A 26,049-nucleotide genomic window follows, 5' to 3' on the forward strand; every position below is an offset into this window, starting at 1 on the left:
AGGCCGAGTATTAGTCAACGTGTTTTATTTATGATTTTATTACAGATCCTCATACAGGATGAAAGAATCATACTGGGAAAAGAGTCAAATGTGATCAAACATGATTTCCTGACAATTTACATGAAAGGTGTAATGTAGCCAAACTGATTTAACTGAATATAATATGAACCAGACAACTCAAGTTTAACAGATACAGTTGTCTCTGGATTAAAAGTTTCTCCACAGTGTACAAAACTGCACAGACTTCTCCAAATAATGGATGTTTGTGAACAAAGTTCTGTATGCCGGTTCAGAATTCCTCCTCAGCCATGCGGCTCCTTGCTGCTTTCAGCTCCTGCAGGCGCTTCATGCACTCCTGCACGCTGCGCTCACCGTGGACCTTGTTGTCACGGGTACGGACATTCACTGTCTCACTCGTCTTCTCCTTTTCTCCCACAACTTCAACCGAAAGACAAGAAAATGGCTTCATTATAATTGACACGTTAAGAGGCTTGACTTGAAAAGACACAGTTTTGCTTACAAAGTTCCTATCAAATTAATTATTCATTTGAATAATTTCCTAGGGCATTAAATATATTGGTTTCTTTACGGCAGCCAGTTAACATTTTCAAGAGCTTATACTCACCCAGAATGAAGTTATACTGAGCCAGCTGTGCATTCCTGATCTTCTTGTTAAGAGTACAACCTGCATCTAAATCCACATCAGTCATAAGCCCACCACTGTGGAACTCCAGTTGTATCTGGATAGACAGACGGATTCAAAAGATTAGGAGAACAACTTAAGTACAACTGGTGCAGATCATAGACAAATGTTTATCCCCGGGTTATTTGGTGAAACTATTGACAAACTGCTGACCCAGGAGCTGGATTGTTGCCAGATCAAAATGAATTAAATGGTTTTCAATAAAAGAATTCAAACTGAAACTTGTATCAAAAAAACATTATTGCATTACTCTAAATAAATCGATACATTTCACAGAGGTGAGGCCTCTAAACAAATAATTGATTTAGTCCAACTTCTTGCAAAGAATTGTGGAAACATCTGATGCAATTCTTGTTGTTGTTGGCATTTCCATCTCCTTATTGCACATTGACCCCACACACACACACCCTAGGTTCCTCATGGGGCCCAATCTGACCAACCAACGGAACACAGTAAAAAAGACACACAAAAATCCTGATTTATCTACAATAACTATCTGTGTTCTGGAAAAAAACACATACATTGTTTCGTTTCAATAAAACCACAGAAACACTGTTCTAGACAGAAATATTCCAGAACACCAAGGTGTGTCCGGGGTGTACCTTCTGGGCATATTCGTCACAGGTTGGTCCCACAGGTACGACCATTACCTGACGCGGAGAGAGCCACAGAGGCCTATGGAGAAAAAAAAAAACATTTCAAAACGTATGATTTACATCCCATTTCTCTACAAACAAAAGAGCTAATATGATACAGGTTTAAATGACATCTGCACACAAAACCTTTTCACATGACCCAAAGGTTCATAACGAACCATCGTTGTGTTTCCCCAATTTTACCCAATACAAAAACAAATAAAAATAATTATCTTTTAACCTTTGCAATGTGGGGGGTCTGAGACAGCCCAACGGTTAAAAGAAAAGGCTTCACTTTGTTTTTGTATGCGGTAAATTTGTCGCAATACGACGGTGGGTCACAATGACTGATGGGTCAGAATGACCCGAAGATAACACAAGGGTTAAGTCATGAAGTCAACTCAAAGCTATCACAAATTCAATGAACTGATGATTTTCAAGCATGTTGTGGCACACCACAACTGTACACTAACCATTTCCCTCCATAGTTTTCAGTCAGAATGGCAATCATCCTCTCAACAGAACCCAAGATCGCTCTGTGGATAATCACAGGCCTTTTCTTGTCATCTCCATCATGGCTGCAAAACAAATAGATACAAAATATCAATGATCAATAACAATCAGTTTGCAATACAACATTTCAAAACATGCTGAGTAGCTGCAGCGCAGACAACGTGCAGTATTGCTTATGGGAAAACATTTTTAGCAAAAAACAATGAAGTAGTGTACCAATATATACAGTATGATTGCCACAGTCCCAAGGCAATTGCATATTTCATGGTTGCATTTGGACGACACAATAACAACTGACTTTTGAGGATCATCCAAACTTTCCAAAGTGAAAGACCATTGCAGCTGTACCTGACAAAGGTGAGATTGAAGCGGATTGGTAGCTGGAAATCCAACTGAATTGTGGCACACTGGTGGTATCTGCCAATGGCATCCTTTATCTGAATGTCAATCTATGTGAAGAAGAGCAAACAATTGATCATTATTCTCTGCAGAGGTTCTGGTCATATTACCATTTCCAGTCTTGACAGCACTGTTGTTTGCTACTTACTTTAGGTCCATAGAAGGCACCATCTCCAGGATTCAAAACCCACTTTTCTCCAAATTCATTCAGGCTGTTCTCCAGTTGCTTTAAACAAGAGAGATACCCTTTTTATTTAAACAATGGAAGCCATCTTTAACTAAATTAAAGCTTGAATAATCTTTGCAACAATAACATCTTGTTGGATTTATCAAGTACAAAGTGGAAAAACATTTGTGAATGTCAGTTGTGTTTGTGTCTTGTATGACTACCTTCTCGGCTTGGTCCCAAACTTCTGGCTCTCCCAGGAACTTCTCTGGTCGGGTCGAGAGGTTCAGTTTGAATGTGAATCCAAACACATCATACACAGTACGCAGGAAGTCCAGACAACCCTTAATCTCCTCTTCAATCTAATAGGACACAAAAACACAAACATCACCTTACAACCTCTGGCCTATTTTAGAGTTACAGGACTCTCAAACATGGCTAGTGTATGCTTGTATGTTGATTTAGCTTCTTAAACAACTTCCCATAACTTAATTCGACTTGGTGTCTTTTCCACCTAGATACGTGTCTACTAATTGTGCAGTTGAGGAAATATGCCAAGCTTAAAAGCCCATTTGGTTGGGTCATCACCTGTTCCATAGTGCAGAAGATGTGGGCGTCATCCTGCTGGAATCGGCGGACACGGGTCAGGCCGGTCAGTGCCCCGGAGAGCTCGTTACGGTGCAAGACACCAAAGTCAGCCAGTCGCAGGGGCAGTTCTCTCCAGGAGCGCGGCCTGTGGTCAAACATGAGGCTTTGGAGAGGAAGACATCCATTAATATGTGAAAGCTCACTTAATAAACATTCAAAAGGTCTCACAGGCAATACAGTGACAAGAAACCAAATCAAGTAGGCTGCACTTTTTTGCACAACTGTTAAACTAATACCAATTGAAATGAAAACGTGTTTTACATTCAAAACAAATGCAAATAGCAGTATCTTGCTGAGTGGTCTAAGATTTTTGGACTCTTTACCAATCCAAAAAGAACACAATTAGTTCATAGAACCACTGTTCCTCTCTTAACCAGAAATATCCTGAGCACTACCTCATGCCAACAAGATTATTAGGAACTAAAACCCACCTCAGCTATACACAGACATACAAAGAAAGTCACGTGATACTTCTTTCTTCCTGAGTCAACAATCTTGTTCAGTTTTTGTTGATGTGCGTGTGCGTGCACATTACGTACCAGTGTCCTGGGCAGTTCATTGGCTTGAGGGCGAAGATCTCCTTCTCCACCTCGAATGAGAACATGTTCTCACTGTAGTGCTGCCAGTGGCCCGAGGTCTGCCACAGCTTGCTGTTGTAGATATTTGGGGTCACAACCTCCTGGAAGCCACGCTTCCTATACTCACTCTGAAAGAGAGTAAAAGGAGGCACGAGAAGGGCTCAAACACCTGGTTGGATCAATCATTCGAATCTCATCTCAAGTTTTCAGAATTCACACGTGTATTTCAGACGACGTTTAGATTAGTCCATCATGCCAATGGTTTCATCAACTTGTTATATGGTTTGAGAACTTAAATAGGAAAAAAAAACGAATGTCTTCACACAGCAACAAAGACGAGCCATCCGATCTGAAACAGGATGTACGATGTTCACTTACTTTGACAAAGTCCATCAAGCTGTTGTAGATGAAGGAGCCTTTGGGAAGGAAGAAGCAGCTACCTGGGCTGAGGTCATGGAAGAAGAACAAGTCCTGCTCCTGGGGATAGTAGAACAGACAAGACATTCTAGAACCGTCTAAAACTTGCTTCACGTAGCCTACACCATGACTTCTAGCAAGCCTCGTTGTTTAGTTTTACATTGAAACATTGCTGTCCTTGTGTGTCATATTCTCTGTAACTAATAATAACCGTTTGTCGGCACATACCCGGCCGAGTTTGCGGTGATCTCGATTCTTGGCCTCCTCCTGGAACTTCTCCCACTCTTTCAGCATCTTGGGATCTGGAAAGGAGATTCCATAAATCCTCTGAAGACTTTCCATATCGGCTTTGCCTTCCCAATATGTGGAAGAATTCTGAAAAAGGAGAGGAAATGCATGTTGTCAGTGAGATTATTGAATTTGTAAGTTACTTGTTTGCAAAGCAAAATCCTTCCTGTTACCTTGACGATGTTTGGAAAGCAAAACCCACCTTATGGATCTTCAGAGCCTTTATCTTCCCAGTGTGCCTCACATGAGGCCCTCTGCACAAGTCAATCAAGGGCCCACACCTTGTCATAACAAATTACAATATTTTTTATTTGAACCTTGCAAGAACACCCAATTAAACCAGTATAGATGAATTCAGACATTGAATTGTAATCTTCTATAAAGATGGGGACTCACTTATAGACTGTGGTGGTCGGGGTGGTAACTTTTTCATTCAGGATGCGACACTTAAACTTGTTATACTGCCAGGATTAGAATTAAAATGATTAGTAAGTGCAATATTGATGTATTTATAGTAACTACACCTGGCCTTAAAGAGATGCATTTTGCCAAATTGCGGTCAATAACTATAGCTTGACATAGACAAACATTGATGGACTGCTTGACACGACACAATTTCCAGGATTGAAAGTCGTACCTACCTTAAACATTTCCAGAAGAGTCTCCTTCTTAATTTCCAACCTCTCAAAAGGCTGCTTCTCCTTAATGATCTTCTTGCACAAGTTCTCAAGGCCAGGAAAGTCATTGCTTGACACACCCCTGGCAAAAACAACAGAACGCAAATCATAGTGAACGAAATAATAATATGCAGTCGTTGCATAGCAACCATCTCTGGGATCCCAGTTCACGTGTGTCCTTTGTTTCATTTGCTTATTTATGTATTTATTATGTGTATGTCGCTTTGTCTGCTAAATGAATACATGTAAATTAATACTCATGTTACAGTTAGAAATGAGCCTGTAAAATGGGACCTCTGATCTTTTATTACCCATCGTCACTGACTGCTGCCTTCAGGATCCAGATTCATTCTAGTCTGGTTTTAGTAAATATGATCATTAATCCATTTGGACAGCGAGAGAACATACAGAATAAATCAAAATGTTGCCGTTTCTTAGCATCCCCCTCTCTGGTCCTGTTTTCCTAGTGGGTGAGTATGTGTGCCCAGTCAGTTCTGTGTCCCCTGGCAACTGTGCAGCCAACCTGCCCTTCGTTCAGATAAGGATGGCGATATTCCTGATGAATCTCCTCATTAAGATTTTGCTACCATTACAGAAAGAAGTCCTATCGGTATGGTTGAGGTCTGTAACAAAAACTCACTCGTTGTCAAGAAACATGTCGTAGTAGAAGCCACTCTCAATGGGAGGACCATAGCAAAGGCATCCCCCATACACACGCTCCATGGCTTCACCCATGATATGGGCACTCGAATGCCAGTACACCTGAGGCCATGAAGAAGATATGTAAGGAACCCAGACAATGGCCTGAGAAGAGGCCCTGACGAAACACAATGCATTACACAATACCATACGTTCATGGATATATGGCAGTAATATGCATACATTATATCATTTATATGTTTAGGTTAAACTGTGGGAGGAGTTAGGCTACCAAAATGGTCTGATAAATAAAAAGAGAAGAAAAACAACATCTAGATGGATAAACAGCAGATAAGAGAAGAAGAAACATGTCACTTAGATGTTGGGGTGGCGTTCATCATTATTATTCATATTACTAAGGATTGATTCTCAACACTATATTTACAGATTCAATGCTAGACTTACAGCTTGTGCCTCTTCATCATCAAACTTCAGTAGTTGCAAGGTACAATCCTCCTCCAATGGTCGATCAAGGTCCCACACAACTTTGTTGACTTTGGCTATTACTGTGTTGTCAGCAAGACCTTGGCTGTAAAGAGAACAAAACTATTTGCATTTTTATCCCTGCGGCTCATAGGCAAAAGAGTTAATGCTCAGTTTCTGGGTCACTGTTTGCAGAGAGGCCAATGCAGCAGGAGATGTCAATAGGTGCGTTCGACTTCATGCAGTGCCGGCGTCGCGTGCAGCCGCCTGCAGCCCGGCTGACTTGAAGCAGCCAATGGCATTCTCAGCTTCAAGTCAGCCGGCTGCAGCCGGCTGTCGGCGCCGCTGCATGAAGTCGAATGCACCTCGTTATAGAAGGTGGAAGCATTTTGTAATCTCTAGTTCCCAGTCTTGACATCACTTGATTCCATTATATGTACATATATTTACATAATCTAGTATACAATCAAAGAACACCTGATCTGACATTTGGGTGATAATATTATTTTTTAAATGCCAGTCTGACTGGCAGCTTGCTATGCAGGATCAATGCTTGAACGAAGGCGTGACCGCTTATGAATATTTAGGAGTTGCTGCATTTGCCAGCCACTATGACCACACTCACCTAATCCCACATGCCACCTGGTAAGGTGTGGTCTTCCATGACTCAGCATCCACCACGTTGCCATCCGGCAGGGTGACCTTGATGGGCTGGCTGTCCTCCAGCGCTCTCTTAGCCATCAGAGCATCGTGCTCAGCTTTTAGGGTGCTATACAGACGCAGGCGCTCATCGATAAACTGGGGTGGTGGGGACAGCTGTGAAACGAGTTCAATCATTTGAGTGCCTTGGGCCAAAAACCAGGAACTCATTTTGATGGGTTACTTAATATTTTGTTGTTGAAACATACTTTTCAATACTACAAAGCCCAATATCAATAAGTTTGGCATTCTGAATGCCAAACCATATCAAATAACTTTGAAATGTACTTCTCATGGTTTGCAACTCACCTCAGACTTGCCCACGTTGTCTCCTGAAGATTTCTTGGCCTTCTTTGCTCCACTTTTGCTTTCAGAAGCTCCACACTGAATGCATTCAAAGATGTGTAATTTGGAGACCATTATCAAAGGGTCCAAAGCTTATCAGATAGAAGTGAAACTGATGTTTTTTCCCCCACATGTTATGCATTGCAATATACATCTCTCTCTCTTTATAAAGAGAGATAAAGTAACTGAATTTGAAATGCATAGTTAAACTAAACATTTAAATAGCTCTTCCTCCCTCCCCCTAATTAAGACACTGCGTCCTGAGCTTCCACCCTCTTCCCTGTTTTCCCCCACACTACTGGCGGAGGGCTAGACGAGATCTCATCTGACAATATTGACATCGCAGAAGGAATTGTTTTCTTAAATAGGGGGGTCAGATGGCTGAGCGATTAGGGAGTCGGGCTATTAAATCAGAGAATGTCCCTGTACTTACTGTAAGTCGCTCTGGATAAGAGCGTCTGCTAAATGACTAAATGTAAATTGGATCAGATAACCAACCCAGTTATCTGCACTGGGTTAGAATAGAGCAGTGTCACCTCTTTTCTGTGTCCGACAGTTTAGTTGTCAGGATTGAGTTTTGTAGGTCCAGGTTAAATGTAAAGAGAATAGGCCTATTCGTAATATGTGTGGCACAACGCTCTCTAGCGGTCCTTATCTCACCCTCTGTATCCTAGTGCTGCCTGTTTGTTATCCGGTACATCCAGTTTTTGTGTGAATTTTTTTCAACAATCAAATCCTTTATAAAGTGGTGCACCTTGTTTTCCGAGAATTTAAATCAATGCCACGCCCGCCTCATAAACAATTATTCCTGCGTCACAAGTTACATACCACCTCTCCCTAGCATTAACAGCGGTGTATTGCGAAGATTATGATGCAATAGCCTACCTATACGCGTATGGTAAGTTGCGAAGGATATGATCTTAGGTAGCCTAAATGATCTTAGGTAAATTGCTTACAATATGATACAACACCCATACGCTTTTACACTCACATGCAATGAGTGATATGGCTTTATATTTTTATATTACAATTTAGTGCACATAGAAACGTGCCCGCTGCCAACTCGTGAAAAGATTACTTACTTTTTTTTTATTACTTTATTCTAAAAAAAGTTATGCGTTTATAGGCTAGAGTGCAGGTTGGTACGTTGAAAAGCAATTTTAATGTAGCCGGCTAGTCTTGCCATCTTTGACAGTGGCACTTGACGTTCTTCCAGAGTAACAACTATGTAAAATCAGCTCACACTTCACCGACACCTCTGGCTATCATGCCGGTGGTCGTAAATGTAGGCTACGTTCATCCTTCATACATCACTAAAGCGGAGGAACTCAACGATAGAGTCCAAATGGATTTGCGAGAAGACTAGGATTCTGGCTAAGTAAAATAAACGTGGGATTTATAGCCTACTCAAAATATATGAAATGGGTTCGTGCAACCTTATCCTAAAATAGCCTAGTCGTTAGCCTACCTGTTTCTCTTTGTCCAAATGCAACTCCTTCATTTTCTCCATCACACGCTCTTCCGCCATTAAGACTAACGATATTTAACAAGTAAAATGAATATACCAATCGAAAACAGTTCTTTTTGGTAGATTATATTAAGATATGAGCAACTCAATTACTGGAAAGGGAAGTTGTTGGTTACTGCCGATCTACACGTTTCTTCTTACTCTTCTTTGTGTTTTAATGGCAGATTGCAACATAGAGAGGTACATTACCGCCACTTACTGTTCGGGAGTGTTAGGCCAACTCAATAAATAAAAATAAACAAAACACCTACGGCCTAACGCCCACCCCAGTCATCCAAATACACATGAAAATAGCCCTGCAAACTATCTACCACGTTTCTTGTTTTTCTTCTTTAGATTTGATGTATCGCATTCAATTGTAAGGCTTGAAGGCCTACACTTATCAACTGGACGGTCCAAGCATAGCCTAGGCTACATCTTTTTAAATGTGAGGCAGACTAGACACCAATTGCTACTCTCCCCAGGCGGAATTAAACACTGCTCTAAATGCACATTCCAGGATACCCCCTTTGCATAACTGGTGGACCAGCCAAGCAACCAAACACTTATCTCCTTCCAGCAGCCAGAGTTCGTAGAAAGTAGACCTGCTGCACCACTCACCCAGCCAACCCCTAACCTAAAACCCTCCGTTCAGCCCTATACACCCTATAATGCAATGAGACATGAAGCACTGACTCCAGAACCCCACATTTACCAAACAATTACCTACCACAACCCTTTCCTACCAATATCAACACACTCCTCAGACTACAGTGCCTCAACCTCAATATAAGAAGCACAACCACATCCCTCTTACTGCCCCCTAGAGTAGGAACCCACAAAGCTTCCACCGACAGCTCAAATGTTCCACCCTCTGAAATGTTATCCACACCTCCACCAGGAGGTCAGGCAGAGCTTCAGACCCCACACCCTGCAAGGACGCTGGGACTTAATGCAGTCAGTTCTGCCTGGGACGGCCTCACATCTGCCACCCACAATAACACCCACAGAAGACCCACACATTCTCTAATTTAGTGACCTCCAACCCTGGTCCTCAGGGCCCACTGTCCTGTATGCTTTCGACGCTTCCCTGCTTCAGCACACCTGGTTGAAATAAATGGGTCGTTATCAAGTTCTGTGGAAGCCTGATAACGACCATTCATTTGAATCAGGTGTGTTGGAGCAAGGAAGCATCGAAAACATACAGGATAGTGGGCCCTGAGGACCAGGATTAAAGTCCACTGCTATAGTGAACTCGACCCCATCAGTCAGGAGCTGCTTGCGTATGATCCGGCAGCTTGATCCAGTTGCTGGGGGCTAATTGTACCCACCACAGCGCTAGCGCCAGGATTGGAGACATGAAAAGCACTGTTTACAGGCCCTTTAGTCTGAACCACATCTAAGGATTGATGGGAAACCAGCACCAAATGCCAAACAGCCATAATCTTGTGGAGTGCCATTATCTACAGCCACAGGTTCCTGTGCGATAAGTAATTTAAGTAATAGTCTTTTTTTTCTTTTTTTTATACAAATGTTTGGTTGTATCAAAGCTGGGATTTGGTCAGAGAGGTTTGAGAACCAATTTAAGGCCGTATACATTGTTTTACTCTAAAATGAAAATGTTACATTAAGTCAGTAATTCGAATGTTATGTTTGTATTGGAGTTAGGAAATTAAACATTGCATGCACTTATCCTTGACTAAGAAAATTCATGGGCTTAACACAGCCCACCTGTTCTCAGGTTACGTTAAGTGTTGTCAGAGAGGGAATGTTTACCAACTTGTTTTGTGAGGTGATACTGTATTTTTCAGTGGCACACTGAGACGCACGCACTGAGACACACAGGAGCGCGATTTGATCAAGTGATCCTGTCCGTTTACATCGCTTTAGCGATTGGTTCCATCAAATTTAAGACTTGCCCACTTCACGATGATTGGTCGGATTACGGTTAGATTAGTTGTTTTAATTGGGCGATGAGAGGATAGATTTGTTTTATGTTTTTATGCGTGTAATGGAAAACTATTTGTTAACCTACAGTAATTTACGGTGTTAGGGTTAATGTCATTAGACAAAGCCTTACATAAGAAAAGTCAGGATTGAATTCCAAATTAATTTCGAGGACAGGACAGTGTGTCAGACATTACAAGGAAATAAACACCAGTACCTGCAGACACATTGCCCTGCTTTAATACGACACAGTATATGTGACTGTACAACTGTTTACTCGTTTGCAGTTACTTGTCTGACTCTCACAAACGACGTCTCAGAATGAAAACGACTGACACTAGCCTAAGAGGACAGTCAAATTCTTTGCCTCAGTCTTTTTGACAGTCTTGTCTGCAGACTTTAGCATTTAGATTTCGGTTAAATGCATCTTCTAGACAACGCAGTCATGGAACTGTAGGTCAGACAGACTGTGTATGGACCACACAAAAATTTGTGAACGTGAACTGCTTCGGTGGAGAAAATATTTTCTCCGCTGCATTCAAAGATCTTCTCGAGGATCCTCATTTTGGGTAAGACGATTTCGTAGGCCTATACCCCTATCTAGTTCAATTGGACCTAGTTAAATCTCGTTACAGATTAGTTCTAACAACATCGGAATATTTTTATATCCGTGTGAGTGACAGTAGCCTACTAAGTGTTGTGGCATATTTTAAATAATAGATTGCACAATAAATTTTGAATTAGGTATACTTCATATGGCGGCCGTGCTTTACATAGCCTACATTTCATAAGAAGTGTCTGACAGCAGTAATATCGACGCAAAAACCTATGGCTTCATCGAGGGTACCCATTCTGTGCGAACGTTGTCTTCATAACAACGTCATTGTTATACAATGTGTGTTACTGTTGTTTATCTTTACGCCTAGGTGCATGATGTCATGATTGTCAGTGCATGCTGTTATTAAGACTGTCGATGTGGTAGGTAATATGGTCGTGATATCCAGTTTTATCAAATGTAGTAGAAGTTTGTATAGTTTTTAAGACCAACCCAATGGCATATTATGCATACGAATACGATGATCAATGATCCATATAAATAGTCTATATATGCGGTTTCAAATATAAAGGGAGATACGAAAGTCAAAGTTGGAAATCGCTTTTGGCAAAAGAGTGAAATAAAGTTCTACTTTTTTCAGAAAGTACAACAGACAATCAGACATATAAACCAGACGTTAAATCATCGTGTAACAGCATGGAGTAGGACGTTCAATTTTCATGTTTACTGCTCGTGTTTATTTACACATCCGGGTGTGTGATATCGCCTCTGTTAAAGTCCCACCTTTTCTCCTCGAGAATAGACTCGTATTGGGAACTGTAGGCGTCAGTCATACAGTTGAGGATCTTCCCCTCAGTGACGTTTTCATCACAAAGTAACCAAGCCAGTTTATCACGAACTCAACACAAAGGCAACAACAAAGACGACGGAAATGTCCATTGTAGCCAACTCTTTTGGATCCCTGTTCTTATCTCAAACGTTAATGATAACAAATAATTAATTTGGGAGACACCAGCAGCATGTTTTAGCCTATGCACCATTTAGGTCAAGCTTCGGTCTGATCTGATTAGACTCTGGTGGTGAGTATGAAATGTGTTCGCCATATCAAAGTTATTGAACATATTTTTCCGACTATAATACAAGTATTACTTAGTGCCTCTACGACAATGCTTTTATTACATATTTGCTTGTAATGTTCTTTTCGAGATTCATGCTATATTTGACTGCAAAATTACATCATTAAAATCGTTCAGATGTTTCCGCGTGAGTCGTCATAAATGTCTGTGCATGCTGTTTCCAAACACAGTAAAAGAAGCATTAAAAATCAGTGCGGAAAGGAATCATTTTAACCGCAGAAGACGTTTTAGCATTAAGAAAAAGAAAAACACGAGAGAGAGACGCATGCTAAACCGATTTTTTTGAGAATTTTGATTGGTTACGAACTGCCTTTTCTGTACCAAGCAAGGAGTCGCACGCGGCTTCTTCCCTTTGTTGTGCTCACACTTGTTGGCTGCGCTCATGTGCGCGCTACATTTCTTGTCATTCACAATTGTGAAGTGTTGCTTATCAATGCATGGCTCTCAATAAGTAATGCAAGATCTCGTTGGATTTGGTTCATACTTATAGAAGCTGTTTTTAAATTCATCCACTAAAATGTTTACATGATCGTGCTGTGATTATTGTCATAACAAATCGTGTCAATTTTAATGATTTTTTTTGTAATTGATCAAGAATGCATTGGTGTTGTTATTAATAGCTTCGTGTCCATTGTCATTGTAATGTTGAAAACGATTTGATGTTATGCATAGGCTCTCCACTGGTTTTACAAAGTGTCTTGTTATATATTTTCATCAATCACGTGGTTAAAACATTTGAAAAGACCTGTCTTTGTTTTGTCTTTGTCACACTCCTAAACATCGCATGCACCAACATTGGAATAATTAACCTGTAAATGTCATGCTGACGTGAAGTGTGGACTTCCTGTTCAGCTGTGGAAGTTGCTCCGTTTCATGACTGTCTTGGAGTAACAACCTGAATCTCAAATGGCACGCAACAGTCCTACATAGTATGTCAAAGATGACAGTATGTCTTAGACAAAATTCAGGAAACACTTACGATCATTTTATATGTGTATTCTGACCCATAACTGCCCAGTGTAATGGGTGTCAGTCCACAAAGACAATAAAAACATCCCTGTGCAAGTTAAGGTGCAATGATATGACAAAGTAGTTTGTCATAGTGTGGCATTCAATCCATGCTGCCGGCAACATTATGCAATGCATAAATATAGTTGTAGTGGCCACTAAAAGTCAGAAAAGTATGAGGTTTGGGAGTCTGTATAGTGAATTGAGTTTAAAAACCTTCTCTCAATCACAACCCCGAAGTAATAAGACACATCTGACAGGAAACTATTGGAGCGTATTGATAAAAACAAAGGGCTATAGAGATGCACAGCCTTTTGAGATACTTTGTCCACTCCACTCATGCCAACAGGAGATAGCATGGAAGATAACATGGCATTTTTAAATTGGTATACTACACAGTTGTATCTGAAACATTTGAGATATAAATGAGAATTAAAACAGAATATGGAGCTTAAATTGTAACCTGCAAGACATGGTACAGATTTCAGGTTGGGAATTAATTGAGTAGTGCATGACCCACTATTTCCAGTTGATCTCCTACTATTAAACATATTAATGTGAAGACTACACATTTGTTACCAGTGCAATATTAGAGTTGTAAGATTAACATAAGATTGTTATTGTACTATGGTTGTGAGAACAGTATAGTGTGCCTGAGGACATTTAATGGGTAAAGGGATATTTGAAGGGAATAAAGGCAGTCACCAGGGGTTGGGTTTTCCTCTTCACTGTTGGTTGGTCTCTCCTGGGAGTTGTAGATCTCTTCTTTTTGTCCCTTTCTGGCTGGCACTGTCTCCAGAGCCCTTGGTTACAACACCCCTCATCACCAGTTGGGTGCACCTTGGAGCCTAATGGAAACGAGCTGCCAGCCATGACGAGTTGAGTCCGTGGTGAGGTGTTGTCGAGGGCACAGATCAGAAGCTGGCTCCCAGGATGGCCAAATCTCCCCACTCTCCCCCTCGCACGTCCCCAGCTGCAGCCGAGGGAAGGAGCGAGCAGGGTGGAGCCCTCGTCAGGGCCAGGCTCTGGCTGGTGGTGCCGGGGCTGGGTCATTGGCTGGCTGTCGAAGGTCACTTTTGGCGATTGGTTGGCCCATTTTTGGCTGGGCCGGGTCACTACCGGCCATTGCTGGGGCTTGGGTGCAGTGTTTTGCCCGCAACCGTCCACCAATGTGGCACGGCGATCCCAGAGATGGTGAGAGCAAGAGTGTTTATTGAGCTTTTATTATGTGCTAGTGTCTCAAGTCTTCCTCCTCCACACAACTGGCTGGTCTGCCCTGGGAGTTGTAGAATAAAGTTGGAATTATTTACTGGTTTTCTTTTGAGCATACCACACAGATCTAGTTGTTACGCTGCATTTCAGCTCTTTGAGCCCTAGGGGCTGGCTGTCAGTCTCAGTCCTGTAGGGCCACTTGTTGCCCTCACTGGGTTAGAGGATCAAATAAAACAGGCGTTGTCTTTCCTTTTTTCTTCTTTTTTTTTGCAGTAACAAGTGCGTAGATTTTGTACTTTGTTCAAATCCTGTGTTGATGTGTATATTTAGAGGAAGACCTCGGGCCGGTTCCATAAAGCAAGTTGACCAAATAAGCCAGGGCTGATGTCATGTTACTTTCCCCTGACATAAGCTTGGCTTATTTGGTAAACTCGCTTTAAGGAATAGGCCCCTGATATGCAGACAGATTCCCTGGCCCTCCCACAGCTTGTCAGTCAAGTTCTACATAGTTTTGGTCTGCATGAGGTCTAAAGGGGGTAAATAAAAGCTTTTTTGGACCATGTGAAAATGCACTGAGACAGTATTTTGGAATTTCAGCACGCCTTTCATGGAAAATATTTCTATCTATTACACAAGATGCCATTCAAAGACAACGTGTTAACCCTCGTGCTGCCTTCGGGTCACATGACCCAAAGGTTCATAACGAACCATCGTTGTGTTTACCCAATTTTACCCAATACAAAAACAAATAAAAATAATTTTCTTTTAACCTTCGCAATGTGGGGGGTCTGAGACAGCCCACCGGTTAAAAGAAAATGCTTCACTTTGTTTTTGTATGCGGTAAAGTTGTCGCAATACAACGGTGGGTCACAATGACTGATGGGTCAGAATGACCCGAAGATAACACAAGGGTTAAGAGTTCCGCATATTTTTCTTTAAAAATGCAGCCCCTTTTGAACCCCAACAAAATTGCATTATGTTTATGTCTTATGACAACTCTCTCCACTTACGAAAAACATCTTCCCCTCCAACGCCCCACACTCTGCAGGTTCCATTTCCTCTTGTGGCGTCTGTGTGGAGCGTGCCACACACCCACTCCAGAACAACGACGGCTTTGGCTTGCATCTTCCAGTGCTTCTTCTGTCAGCAAGTTCAGCAGAGCTGCAACTCGTCCAGTGCCAGCCCCGACGCCAGCGACGAGCCCTGTCCGAGTGATATGGTGAAAATGACCAAGTCGAAGACATTCCAGGCTTACCTGCCCAGTTGCCATCGTACATACAGCTGCATCCACTGCCGGGCACATCTGGCGAACCACGACGAGCTGATTTCAAAGGTGAGGGGAGGATGCCATACTTGGATAAAGCACCCCCCAAAAAATTCACTAAAATGTCACTTTTAGTTCATTTGTATTCATTATTTTCTACTTGTGTAGAAGTTGCATTGAATCTAGAGTGATTCTTGTGCAAACATACCACTTAAACCATACATGTTGATAAATGCATATTGTTAGGAGTGTATCTACATATCGATAAATGTATACTTTATTGGGCAGTACTTAATCATGCACAGTTCTAAAAGCACATTAATGACATGACCTGGCTCACACAGAGTTCAGTAAATCAAGCTCGCTGACTAGTTATCGGTCTTGATGCAGGCACACACATACATAATACTGCTACACCAGGCTAATACAGCTGGAGATATCAGAAGTTGTATTGGTTTGGGTCTCCCGTGCACACGGGTAAACACATGCAACCACATGTTGTCGTATATGAAAGGCCATGACAGTCATAACAATTATGAAAAGTTGATCACATCCACACCTGGATCCAGGCCATGGTCAGTTGCCTTGGTTGGTTAAGTGTAGACACAGTTGATGGGCACCAACATTGCTGTCACATAAAAATAAAAAACATTTAGTTGAATACAATTACTGTCTAACTTATATAGACTCAGATTGTTTTTTTGTTTACAAACACTTAACATTAAAGTTACATCAACTACGATTTAACTACATTGAATGGTAGCTGTGGTCAAAATGACTTAGAAATTGTTTCCTGTCCTATTTTAAAATGGCTTGCATGGACTCATTTTAGAAATGCAGAGCAATGCTGTACCTCATCTGCAAAGTAAGACCGAAAAAGTCCTGTGTAAGATGATCTAAGGCGATCTAACTGAACAGTTGAGGCTTCAAAAGGGTGTTCATCTGATTGGGCAGCTGAAGAAGGTGATTGACAATGATACATGCTCGTGACAAGTGACACCAGAGCTGTCTGCATGCAAAAGCACAACGGAAAATCGGTGAACTTTCGGTTAACAAAAGTTAACGTTGACAATCTGGTGGAATTCGAAGGTGGGAGAGCAAACTCGCGTCCCTGAGGTCGGCCAGCTCTGGAGAAACCTGTGGAAGTAAAAACAGACAAGTGTGTTCAAAATAAGAGCAACGAGAAGTATCCTTTTACCAGATGTTAACTTGTGTAGTTTCTACAAGACCCAGGCCTGCAGCGTGTCACGGTCCCCTTCTCTCATCCTTGTTGACTGAGTCTGTCACACCACCGGGATTGACCCAGTTCTCTCGACGAAACTGAAGGTCATCCCTACATGTGGCTTCTGCAGTTGACTGTGTGCGAATATACCGACAGGAGACTCTATTGCTCGCTGTAGTAATAGAGTAAATACAGAACTTTCCTTAAAGGTTGAGCGATCAATCCTTTTGTTTTATTTATGTCCATCCATAACAGATTAATGACGGATTTATTTCTACCGAGCGCATTTAAAGCCCAGAGTATCATGTGAGTTGACACCAGTGGGGCGACACCTGTTTACTTGTTGCTGTTGGCAACAAAGGCAGCTGGAGGTTTTTTTAGGCAGCGGTTAGGCTCATGGGCCTTGGCCTTAGCAGTAGATTTAGTCTCAGCCACAGCACTCATTTGCAATGGAAAGAGCAAAGCCGATTGGGGGCCCTGGCTAACAGTGTCGGCCAAGGATGACAGGGAGAGGTTGACAGGCTTATGTCCTAACCCCATGTGTCGGTTGCACCTCTACACATGCAGGCTAATACGCAGGTACTGTTCTGTCATTACTTTGTCAAAGTTCTTTTGACAAATGTGCTGTGCAAATACTAGGTTAGTCCAGCTTTACTTTAACATTAGAACTGGTGAAATTCCAAATTTACTAGAACTGCCATAAATGTTAAATGCAACAAAAAAATTACATTTATCTGAATTTTGATTAATTAAGATATTAAGATTAAGATTAAGATTGATAATAAAAATTAATTAAAAATAATACAGATTAATAGTAGTGCTAGCTGTGTAAAATCCCTGATTGTTCACAATCTAGTGTGAACCAATATGTTTGGTTCCTAAAGTAGCCCCACTACACAAAACACAAATGACATTTTTCATAATTTTTCAAAAACAGACCTTGCGCTTTAGATTAGTGTCATTGCGCACTGTTAACATGTTGTTGAATCATTGATGCGCTGCAAAGATATTGAGGCGCTACATTTTAATTTATACAGCATTCAGCTTTAGAATCTGCATTGAATATCTTCCAAATATGTGGTGCATAATTAAAACCCAAACAAAAAAAACACACTTCACTTTGTATACTACAACGGTGGTTCTTAGCCGGTAGGTCTCAGACGCAGAAGTGGGTTGCAGAATGATCCAAGAAGGCAACACACACTAATGACACAGTTAGTTATTCAACAAAAACAACAACTTTATACAACGATAACTTTGTCACAGCAGTTCACTGAATGTAACACTGTAGAGTCAACATAGCCTTGAAAATGTAAATACTAATTCCTCAGCATGTTTTGGGTAGTAAAATCATTGCAAATAAATGCATGGAGCCTGGAAAGCAAAAGCACCATTGGAATGGTTGCTGCAAAATGTAACAAACTGTAGCGACAGTAACACAGGCACTTGGCCCGGGCAGTATATAGGACTATATCAATTTCTTACAGTATCCAACCTAATCCCACATTTTGTATAGCTCCTCCCAATCTTAAAGAAAAGAAAATACAAGAAATGGTAACAGCACAAACAATATTACTGGGAGAGAAGGCCAATCGTCTTTTGTGTCCACATTCTTCAGCACGGTGCACCTCCTGGTCTCCTGTGTCGTCTGACATTGAAATGATTTTCTTTCTCTTTTCAGTCATTTCAAGGCAGCCAGGGAAGAGCCTATCTCTTTAACTCGGTGTAAGTATTAACTCCTGAGATTGATCGTTTATTTTAAGGAGTTTGTAGAAGTGCATACGATATAAAAGGAGAATACTGTATGTAATGTTTACACAATTGGAAATGAAGGCTTTCATCACACGGTAATAATTATTCATAAACATAGACATAAAACTATCTATAATCTGTAGTGAGTATAAACCTTTGCCTGAGATTTTTTCAGTATTGGTTTGTATTATTTCAGTGAATTGGTAAACACACCAAGCCTATGTAGCTGCACAATACTTTCTTACTATTATTATTCATTATAATACCTTCTTTACCGTAAAAAGAAATATCAGTCATCAAACAGCTATTCGATTGTATGGTAAGGTAGGGTCCATCAATAAAATCCCCCCAAATGAAAATGGGCATTAATCCTCAACACATTCAGTGTCATGCACTCTGATCGTGTTTGCTCGCTCTCTGTGGGGGTGACTGTAATTCCTCTCTCCTTCCCTCTCTCTGTGCTCTGTTCAGGGTCAACATCGGCTGCGGCCCGGCCGAGGAGCGGGTCCTCCTCACAGGCTTGCACGCCGTAGCAGACATCTACTGTGAAAACTGTAAAACCACCCTAGGCTGGAAATACGTAAGTGACCGTCCGAACCGTTTCCGTGTTGTGGGTTGCAATCCTTTCTTAAGCCCTCGTTTCCCACTGTCTCCTAACCTGTTTCTTGCGAGGATTGGCACATTTGAACCATTTCACAGTTTTGTGCTCATTCATACATGTTTTTTTCCCCCAAGTGTTTGAGAATTCCCCCCATGGCGACAGTCCCTGCTTAGATACAGTACAAATGAAATTACTTTCACTGACTTGATTGCTTTTATTGAGTCACGTTTACATATCCACTGTGTCCACGATACTGCAAGGAGGATAAACAAATAAATTGTAGCTTGCAAGAGCCTACACATGGTCATAGAGGCAGGTTATCCATGATGGGTGCCTGCAGATGAGGTGGCTTAATTCTTGCTCTAAACCAAAGGTGAGACTTATTCCTTATAAAGTAGGGAGGGAGTCAGTTGGCTGAGCGGTGAGGGAGTCGGGCTAGTAATCCGAAGGTTGCCAGTTCGATTCCCGGTCATGCCAACTGACGTTGTGTCCTTGGGCAAGGCACTTCACCCTACTTGCCTCGGGGGGAATGTCCCTGTACTTACTGTAAGTCGCTCTGGATAAGAGCGTCTGCTAAATGACTAAATGTAAATGTAAAATGTAAAGAAGGGCACTGTTAACGTGATCCTTATCTTTGCTACATAGGTTTATAATAACATTTTGTTTTTCTTTTTAAGTAATAATAGTGATAATTTGAGTACTGTTTAACTGATGCAAGCAAGGCTTACGTTAGTGAATTCACATTGCCGCTGTGCCTAACCATAAACTAGACTAGTTGGGGGGCATCATCATTCTTGCTATGGTACTACCAAAGACAGTAGACCTTTTATGTTTAGTCAATGAAGCTGCAAATGTTTTGTCGTATTAGGGTCAGCCGTGCATGTAATCAAATTGAACCACTCTGTAAATGTATTTCAAGGAACCAATGAGAAGACCTGGCTAAATAAACTTTAATGGTGACTTAGTTCATCACAGTTTGTAACGGGTTCCATTAAGGAGGCAGTCCTTAATTCCCATGTCTAAATATGAAAGACAATTTCATGGAATGCATGTTGTGGTGAACACACCATTTAACAAAGTTTTTTGATAATACAAAACTTGACGTGTGAGACAAATATGAATGAACGACCATGTTTTTAGTCAACCATTATGTCAAGACCTTTTAGGCCGTAGAGACCTCTGAAAAAAGAGTCATTACCATAACATAACGTTTGGTAGTTAAAAAGTAAATTGGCAGAGCTACTTCAGCCATGTCACGTCATCTGCTGATGTCACTCATGCAGTCAACTGCAGGTGTGTTAATTGAAGGTCTAAGCCTTCCCCCGTAGAGGACCTGAATACTGCATTCATTCACAGACCCAGCACATGCTGATGCGTCATGCGTTACTATGCTCTTGAATATTGTGCAGATCCTGCGACTGTCTTCTGTATCGTTAATACAGGATGTTGTTGTTCTGTGAAGCGAACTGTGAATCATTGAAATGATTCCTGTCCACCGGGGAATCTTATATCCTATGCTCCCTGCCTTGTTATTGCATGCACTTGTACTATGCTAGCTCTGCTCCAAGGCGGGGAGTTTCCCCTTAGAAAGAACCACACCGCCAACGACAAACCTATTTCCATTGCAATAAAGGGTTCAATCAACTCCTTTGTCACCAGGGCCACAGACTTAACAGAATACACTTGATAAAGTTGATGTACTGATGCCACAGTGTATCTGGTCTGTTCCTCTTGCAGGAGCATGCATTTGAGAGCAGTCAGAAGTACAAGGAAGGGAAATTCATCATTGAGCTGGCGCACATGATCAAGGACAACGGATGGGAGTGACCTCCAGGATCTGCTTCATGACTTTCAAACTCTGTCAGACTCCACAGACCACCAACAGCCCCGCTATCAACAACAGCCATGACCCCCCCATCGCCCCGTCCCCTTAAAACACACCTACTGTAAACAGTAACACACCGTAACACCCTGCTCCCTAGGAAAACTGCACACCATAGTGAAGAGGAATCCAAGACAGGGATGACCCAGCAGCAGGGATGACTCCCCCCCCCCCCCCCCCCCCCCCTCAGCTGCCACAAAGAGTCTCTCCCTTCCTTTTAGTGAAGCTGCGTTTCTTCTTCATGGCTCCCCATTGTGTTTGACCCTCCTCTCCTCCGGAGCTGCGTGTTTCTGGGGACATGGTGGGCAGGATGTCGAAGGGGAGAAAGAGAGGCGCGACTGAGCCGTTTGTCTCCTTCCGCAGTGAGCCGGAGGTAGGGCTCTTCGGTTTGTTCATTTTACGTGTGGGGGTTTTTTTCGGCAGATGTTATAGTGTTACTGGTTCGTATTTGTGTCCTCCTCTGCCCTGGTTATAGGCCTGTCTCTGTTCCTGGTGCTCTTTACCTGCAAGGTCCAAATGGGACTATGGGTTGAGGTAGGTATACCAAGGCTCACGTGTCAGCATCTGTCTATTTCACAGTTAAGGAAAGAAACAGGCTCGATGGCAGCGGTTGTGGGGTTGTGTAACTACTGTGTTTTTTTTATCACGTTATCTCCTATGATTAAGACCCTTTGTTTTCTGTATTGTCATTAAGACTTCACTGTGCAATCTGTGGGACATCCCTGTGCCTTAAAGCACCCTAAAAGCAAAATGGTGTGTTTCTAGAAAAACATTGAATAGGGTGCTTTATGGCACACATGCATACACAACTGTAATGTTTTACTAAATGTCATTGTGGCTGGTTCCTTTTGACAACAGTACTGACACCCTACACTTAATGCATCATCGTGTTACATTGATAAAAAGTATATATACATGTATATATTTATAGTAAGGATATGGATTATATTTACGTGTATGGACATCTGCTCTCATACATGCATACAGTATATATACACACTGTTTGTATATCTGCATGCCAATTTGTGTCAACTTGCGTATTTCTAAAGCAGTTTTAAGTACTTGAAAGCAGTTACTTTGTTTGCACTTTGCAGAGGCCTTTGGTTCATGAGTTTAGAGGCAAATGTCTGTCTGCCCTGTTTTCCTATGCATCTGTCTTGAAGCCCTTTTTAATGATTATTGAAATAATGTACAAGATGCATTGAATTCAATAAGGAGTTAGTAGACTGCAGGTGTGATAAAATTAAAATGACAACCACTTGAGCAAACCACAAGCTGAAAAAAACACCTGTGACATATTTTGCTGCTGTAACGGAAATGCATTCTTATAGACATCATTCATAATGTGGACGTGTTAGCACTTTACCCCTATCGGAGAACCTCTAAATTATTTTCTTTTTTTCTTTGCCTCTAAGCAGCATGAATCTTGTGCCTCTTCAAAAATTGAGCCCCCTTCTCATCCTCCTGCTGTGGGGTGCGTAACTCCAAAACCCAGCAGAGAACTGATGGGCTTCTCCCTTTCTGTCAACATTCCCCTCAGACACACTCTTCTTCAAAACTTCATAGAGCTCTGACTTGAGCCTATCCAAACCTAAATGTACCAAAATATTTTATCTAGTAGGAATTTAGTGCTGAAAATGTAAAGCAATGATTTAAAAAATGGTTATTATATTCAGAGTAGAGTGAATCTGTATATGTACATGTGAGGGTATAGGGAAAAGGATAGTGTTATATGGAGGAATGTATAGGGTTGGGGATGGGGTTGTGAAGTAGCTTTTAATTACAAATATTCAGACTTCAACATATTTGTATTGCAGTTGTTGTAGCAGTTAGGAATTGAGTGGGTAAGGATGTTGGGTTGCTGGTTGAAGGGATTTGAAATCAGTGAGGGCTTACTTTGCTGGCAAGGTCAGGCCGATCACATAACCTTATAATCTAAAACAAAGACAATGAAACCCAACATGATTTCCAACAACCTACTTGAAGATTGAACAAAAACATTTAGTTGATACATTGTCTGAGTTTTTGTACGCAGTGACATATTTAAGGTTTTATACATATTTCTACTGTATTTGTTCTTTTACTTCCCTGACTTAAAGCACTTTTGTTAACTATACCTCTGGCTTTATGTACGGGGATGAATGTTTATATGCAGGAGTGTGTGAGTTTGCTTTCCTTGTCGTTCATTTTGGTTGTCAAGTGTTCTTTTTATTTGGTGTTTTTGTTTGCGCTTTCTACTTGATTTGCAAGCTTTATAGCAAGTAAATTTTTTCTTTGTATGCTTTCTTTTTATTTTGTCCCTTTTTTGTATTTTGTTTGTCAGGTGAAATTCGAAAAGAGGGCCATTTTTATCTTTGCTGAACCCAAACCGAAGTAGGTTTAGGATGAGCTGGGTTCTCCAATCAAGTTTTGGGAGACTATTGGCCAAGACCATATAACCTACGCTTAGGACTCCCCTGTGCAATTATTTTACATTAATTGTATCAATCATGTAGGATCGCGGGCGATCCCCAAAACCTTTCCTCGTTTGTGACATTGAGCACAGTCATTTTCCTCTGTAATTTTGCATGCCGACAGTTGTTACGGGAATGTATCTACATTGTCCGTCACTCCAATCGCCTTGTAGCACTGCTCAAATGAGACGTACACCACCCTTTCTCGTGCACATTTCCAGCCGCAGGGACATGTGTATTCTATCTCGTTCACATTAGTTTGTCGCTCACGTTGATTATTGTCGTGGGATATTATTTCACAGGAGATGTATAGGATTCCTCTACCTTTATAAAAGATTGAAATAAAAAGGCAGTTTAAAGGAGGATAGAATAAATTACAATGACAGCTGATTAAGAAGCTGTCGACACTGTTTTCTTTGGACCACACCAACTGTTTACATCAGTGACTGTCTTATCTCAGTGTGTCTAGGAGCAGCCCAAATCCAGAAACCTTGGTGTCACTAAAAGTTAAAGGATAATGTTTTTTAATACTACAGTGTATCTATTTATATTGGCTATAAAATTGTTGTGAACTTATATTTGCTGTCACAGACACAAATTTCACTGATTTCACAGACTAGTTATATTTACGTTTTCTAATGTCAACCATATTTGACACTTAAAGAACTATCGTTTTCTATTGGGTTTTTGCTTGAAGTACAGTTTTGATGGATATTGTTAATTATGAGTCTTAATCGTTTATGATTAGTGAGAATATTCCATTGAGACTGCTAAACGGCATTTAAAAGCAGGTACAGTAAAATTAATCAGTCAAAAACATATTGCCTGGATCCCATGGGGTTAACATAATATTTTCTGTAGTGGGTCTCTTTAATTACACAGACACATGTAAAAGCAGCAGCTAGTTTCAAAATAGTGCAAACCAAATATCTTAGTTTAAAAATATGGGCACTTCTTGTTTCTGACTCCTGGAGATTCAACCACTAGGAAAAACCAAAAAAACGAAATGACTAGCCTCTCAAATATGACAAATCTTAAAGATTTATTGATGATTAACTTTTCTAACTTAAAAAGGCAGCCTACAACATGTACTGTTCAGATATCTTCTACTGAAAACAATCCCAGCCATCTTATTTGGTTACACAGCAACTCTTTGTCTGTCAGTCAGTATATTGGAAGGACTTGAATCCAGGTTAAAATTGTTTTACATTGGAAAGATTCATTATTAATAGTTCTTTTATAGGACTGTTAAAATAACGTACAAGGTCTATGGGATGTATTTGTAATACCTATATTAAAGTTTTGACCTTTTTTCGCCTTTTCTTTTCGCTTGACTACATTGCTTTACATTCTGGTTGAGTAAAGTCATTAATCTGTTTTCATTTTGTTATTGTATCAGATATCACAATAAAATTTAAATGGCATTCAAATGTGAATTGTTTGGCTCAATTGTAGGCTATATAATAAAAAATTGCCTTTTCATCCAACTATAACGTCTTGAATTTCCTTCGGGAAAATGAAGTCACTCATATCCACTGTGTGCAATTACCCAGGCTCAGCATACGTTTCTTACATATTTCTAAAGTGCCAGAGCAAAGCTCTGGATGGGTGACTGATAGGAGACTGTGATTGTTCATTAAAGACCTGGCTCATCGTGCCATATTTGACATAGTCCTCGTCTGACACAATACACCTAAAATGAAGGCTGTCAACGAGTCTGACTGTGCCACCTGGGTTCTTGTCACCTAGGAACTCAAACTACTAACTAAGGCACTGCAAGGTTCACCTACGTAGAGAGGAGCAGCGTGTAAAATACTAAAAGGAAGTAGAAACTGGAGCAATTAAGAATAATTATGTATTGAATACTTTCAAATTGTCCTAGTAGTAGATGTCTGAAGGGGTAAAGAGGTGCTGATGACACCCTAATTCAGCCCTACATACCCTAATTCAGCCCTATATACCCTAATTCAGCCTTCTGTCTTAAAAAATCTGATCAAGGATCAATGTGGGGTTCAATCTCACCATTCATACGGTCCGTGTTTGTAAGATTGGGGAACTGCACACAGGCACTTCACTTATTAGGACTAATTGTAGGGCTTGTGCTAAAACACTAATTTGGTACAGTGTTATCAAACTTTTCGTACATTAAGTAGAATATTGTTTAATGTCTGTTTTGATTGTATTATTTTCTCAGCTGTGTGTCGGCTGTATGAGTTTCAAGGATAATATTGACAAAGGCTCTCCTCCTCTGTGTTTCTTGTCTCTTCATTTCTTCCTCCCTCTCCCCATACAACCATTCATCTCCATCTCTATCCCCCC

The 26,049-nt window shown here is 41.0% G+C and overlaps 2 protein-coding genes across 5 annotated transcripts; one reads left to right on the forward strand and one right to left on the reverse strand.

The window, feature by feature from the left end:
* Nucleotides 1-8: 8 nt before the first annotated feature.
* On the reverse strand, nt 9-9,772 carry tars1 (threonyl-tRNA synthetase 1). 3 transcript variants are annotated; one of them, XM_062451189.1, is made up of 19 exons: nt 9,737-9,772; nt 7,155-7,229; nt 6,772-6,962; nt 6,129-6,252; nt 5,665-5,786; nt 4,989-5,106; nt 4,744-4,808; nt 4,550-4,628; nt 4,288-4,434; nt 4,021-4,119; nt 3,604-3,770; nt 3,005-3,167; nt 2,641-2,778; nt 2,399-2,476; nt 2,200-2,300; nt 1,812-1,916; nt 1,306-1,378; nt 626-740; nt 9-438 (listed from the first exon to the last, which is right to left on the reverse strand). In XM_062451189.1, the coding sequence occupies exons 3-19, from the start codon at nt 6,885-6,887 to the stop codon at nt 290-292; spliced, it is 1,959 nt and encodes a 652-aa protein (XP_062307173.1). In that variant the 5' UTR covers nt 6,888-6,962; nt 7,155-7,229; nt 9,737-9,772; the 3' UTR covers nt 9-289. The 3 variants fall into 3 exon arrangements, with proteins under 3 accessions (XP_062307173.1, XP_062307174.1, XP_062307171.1); XM_062451190.1 differs by lacking the exon at nt 9,737-9,772 and adding an exon at nt 9,590-9,702; XM_062451187.1 differs by lacking the exon at nt 9,737-9,772 and adding an exon at nt 8,659-9,573.
* A 907-nt stretch (nt 9,773-10,679) lies between these two features.
* On the forward strand, nt 10,680-25,154 carry LOC134011784 (protein yippee-like 1). Of its 2 annotated transcripts, none has more exons than XM_062451229.1 (5): nt 10,680-11,213; nt 15,605-15,889; nt 18,724-18,767; nt 19,266-19,374; nt 21,133-25,154. In XM_062451229.1, exons 1-5 carry the CDS (start codon nt 11,118-11,120, stop codon nt 21,220-21,222), a joined length of 624 nt encoding a protein of 207 aa, XP_062307213.1. In that variant the 5' UTR covers nt 10,680-11,117; the 3' UTR covers nt 21,223-25,154. The 2 variants fall into 2 exon arrangements, with proteins under 2 accessions (XP_062307213.1, XP_062307214.1); XM_062451230.1 differs by lacking the exon at nt 10,680-11,213 and adding an exon at nt 11,363-12,279.
* The last annotated feature ends 895 nt before the right edge of the window (nt 25,155-26,049 follow it).

The sequence above is a fragment of the Osmerus eperlanus genome, chromosome 25 (genome assembly GCF_963692335.1).
Source record: "Osmerus eperlanus chromosome 25, fOsmEpe2.1, whole genome shotgun sequence".
Lineage (NCBI taxonomy): Eukaryota > Metazoa > Chordata > Actinopteri > Osmeriformes > Osmeridae > Osmerus > Osmerus eperlanus.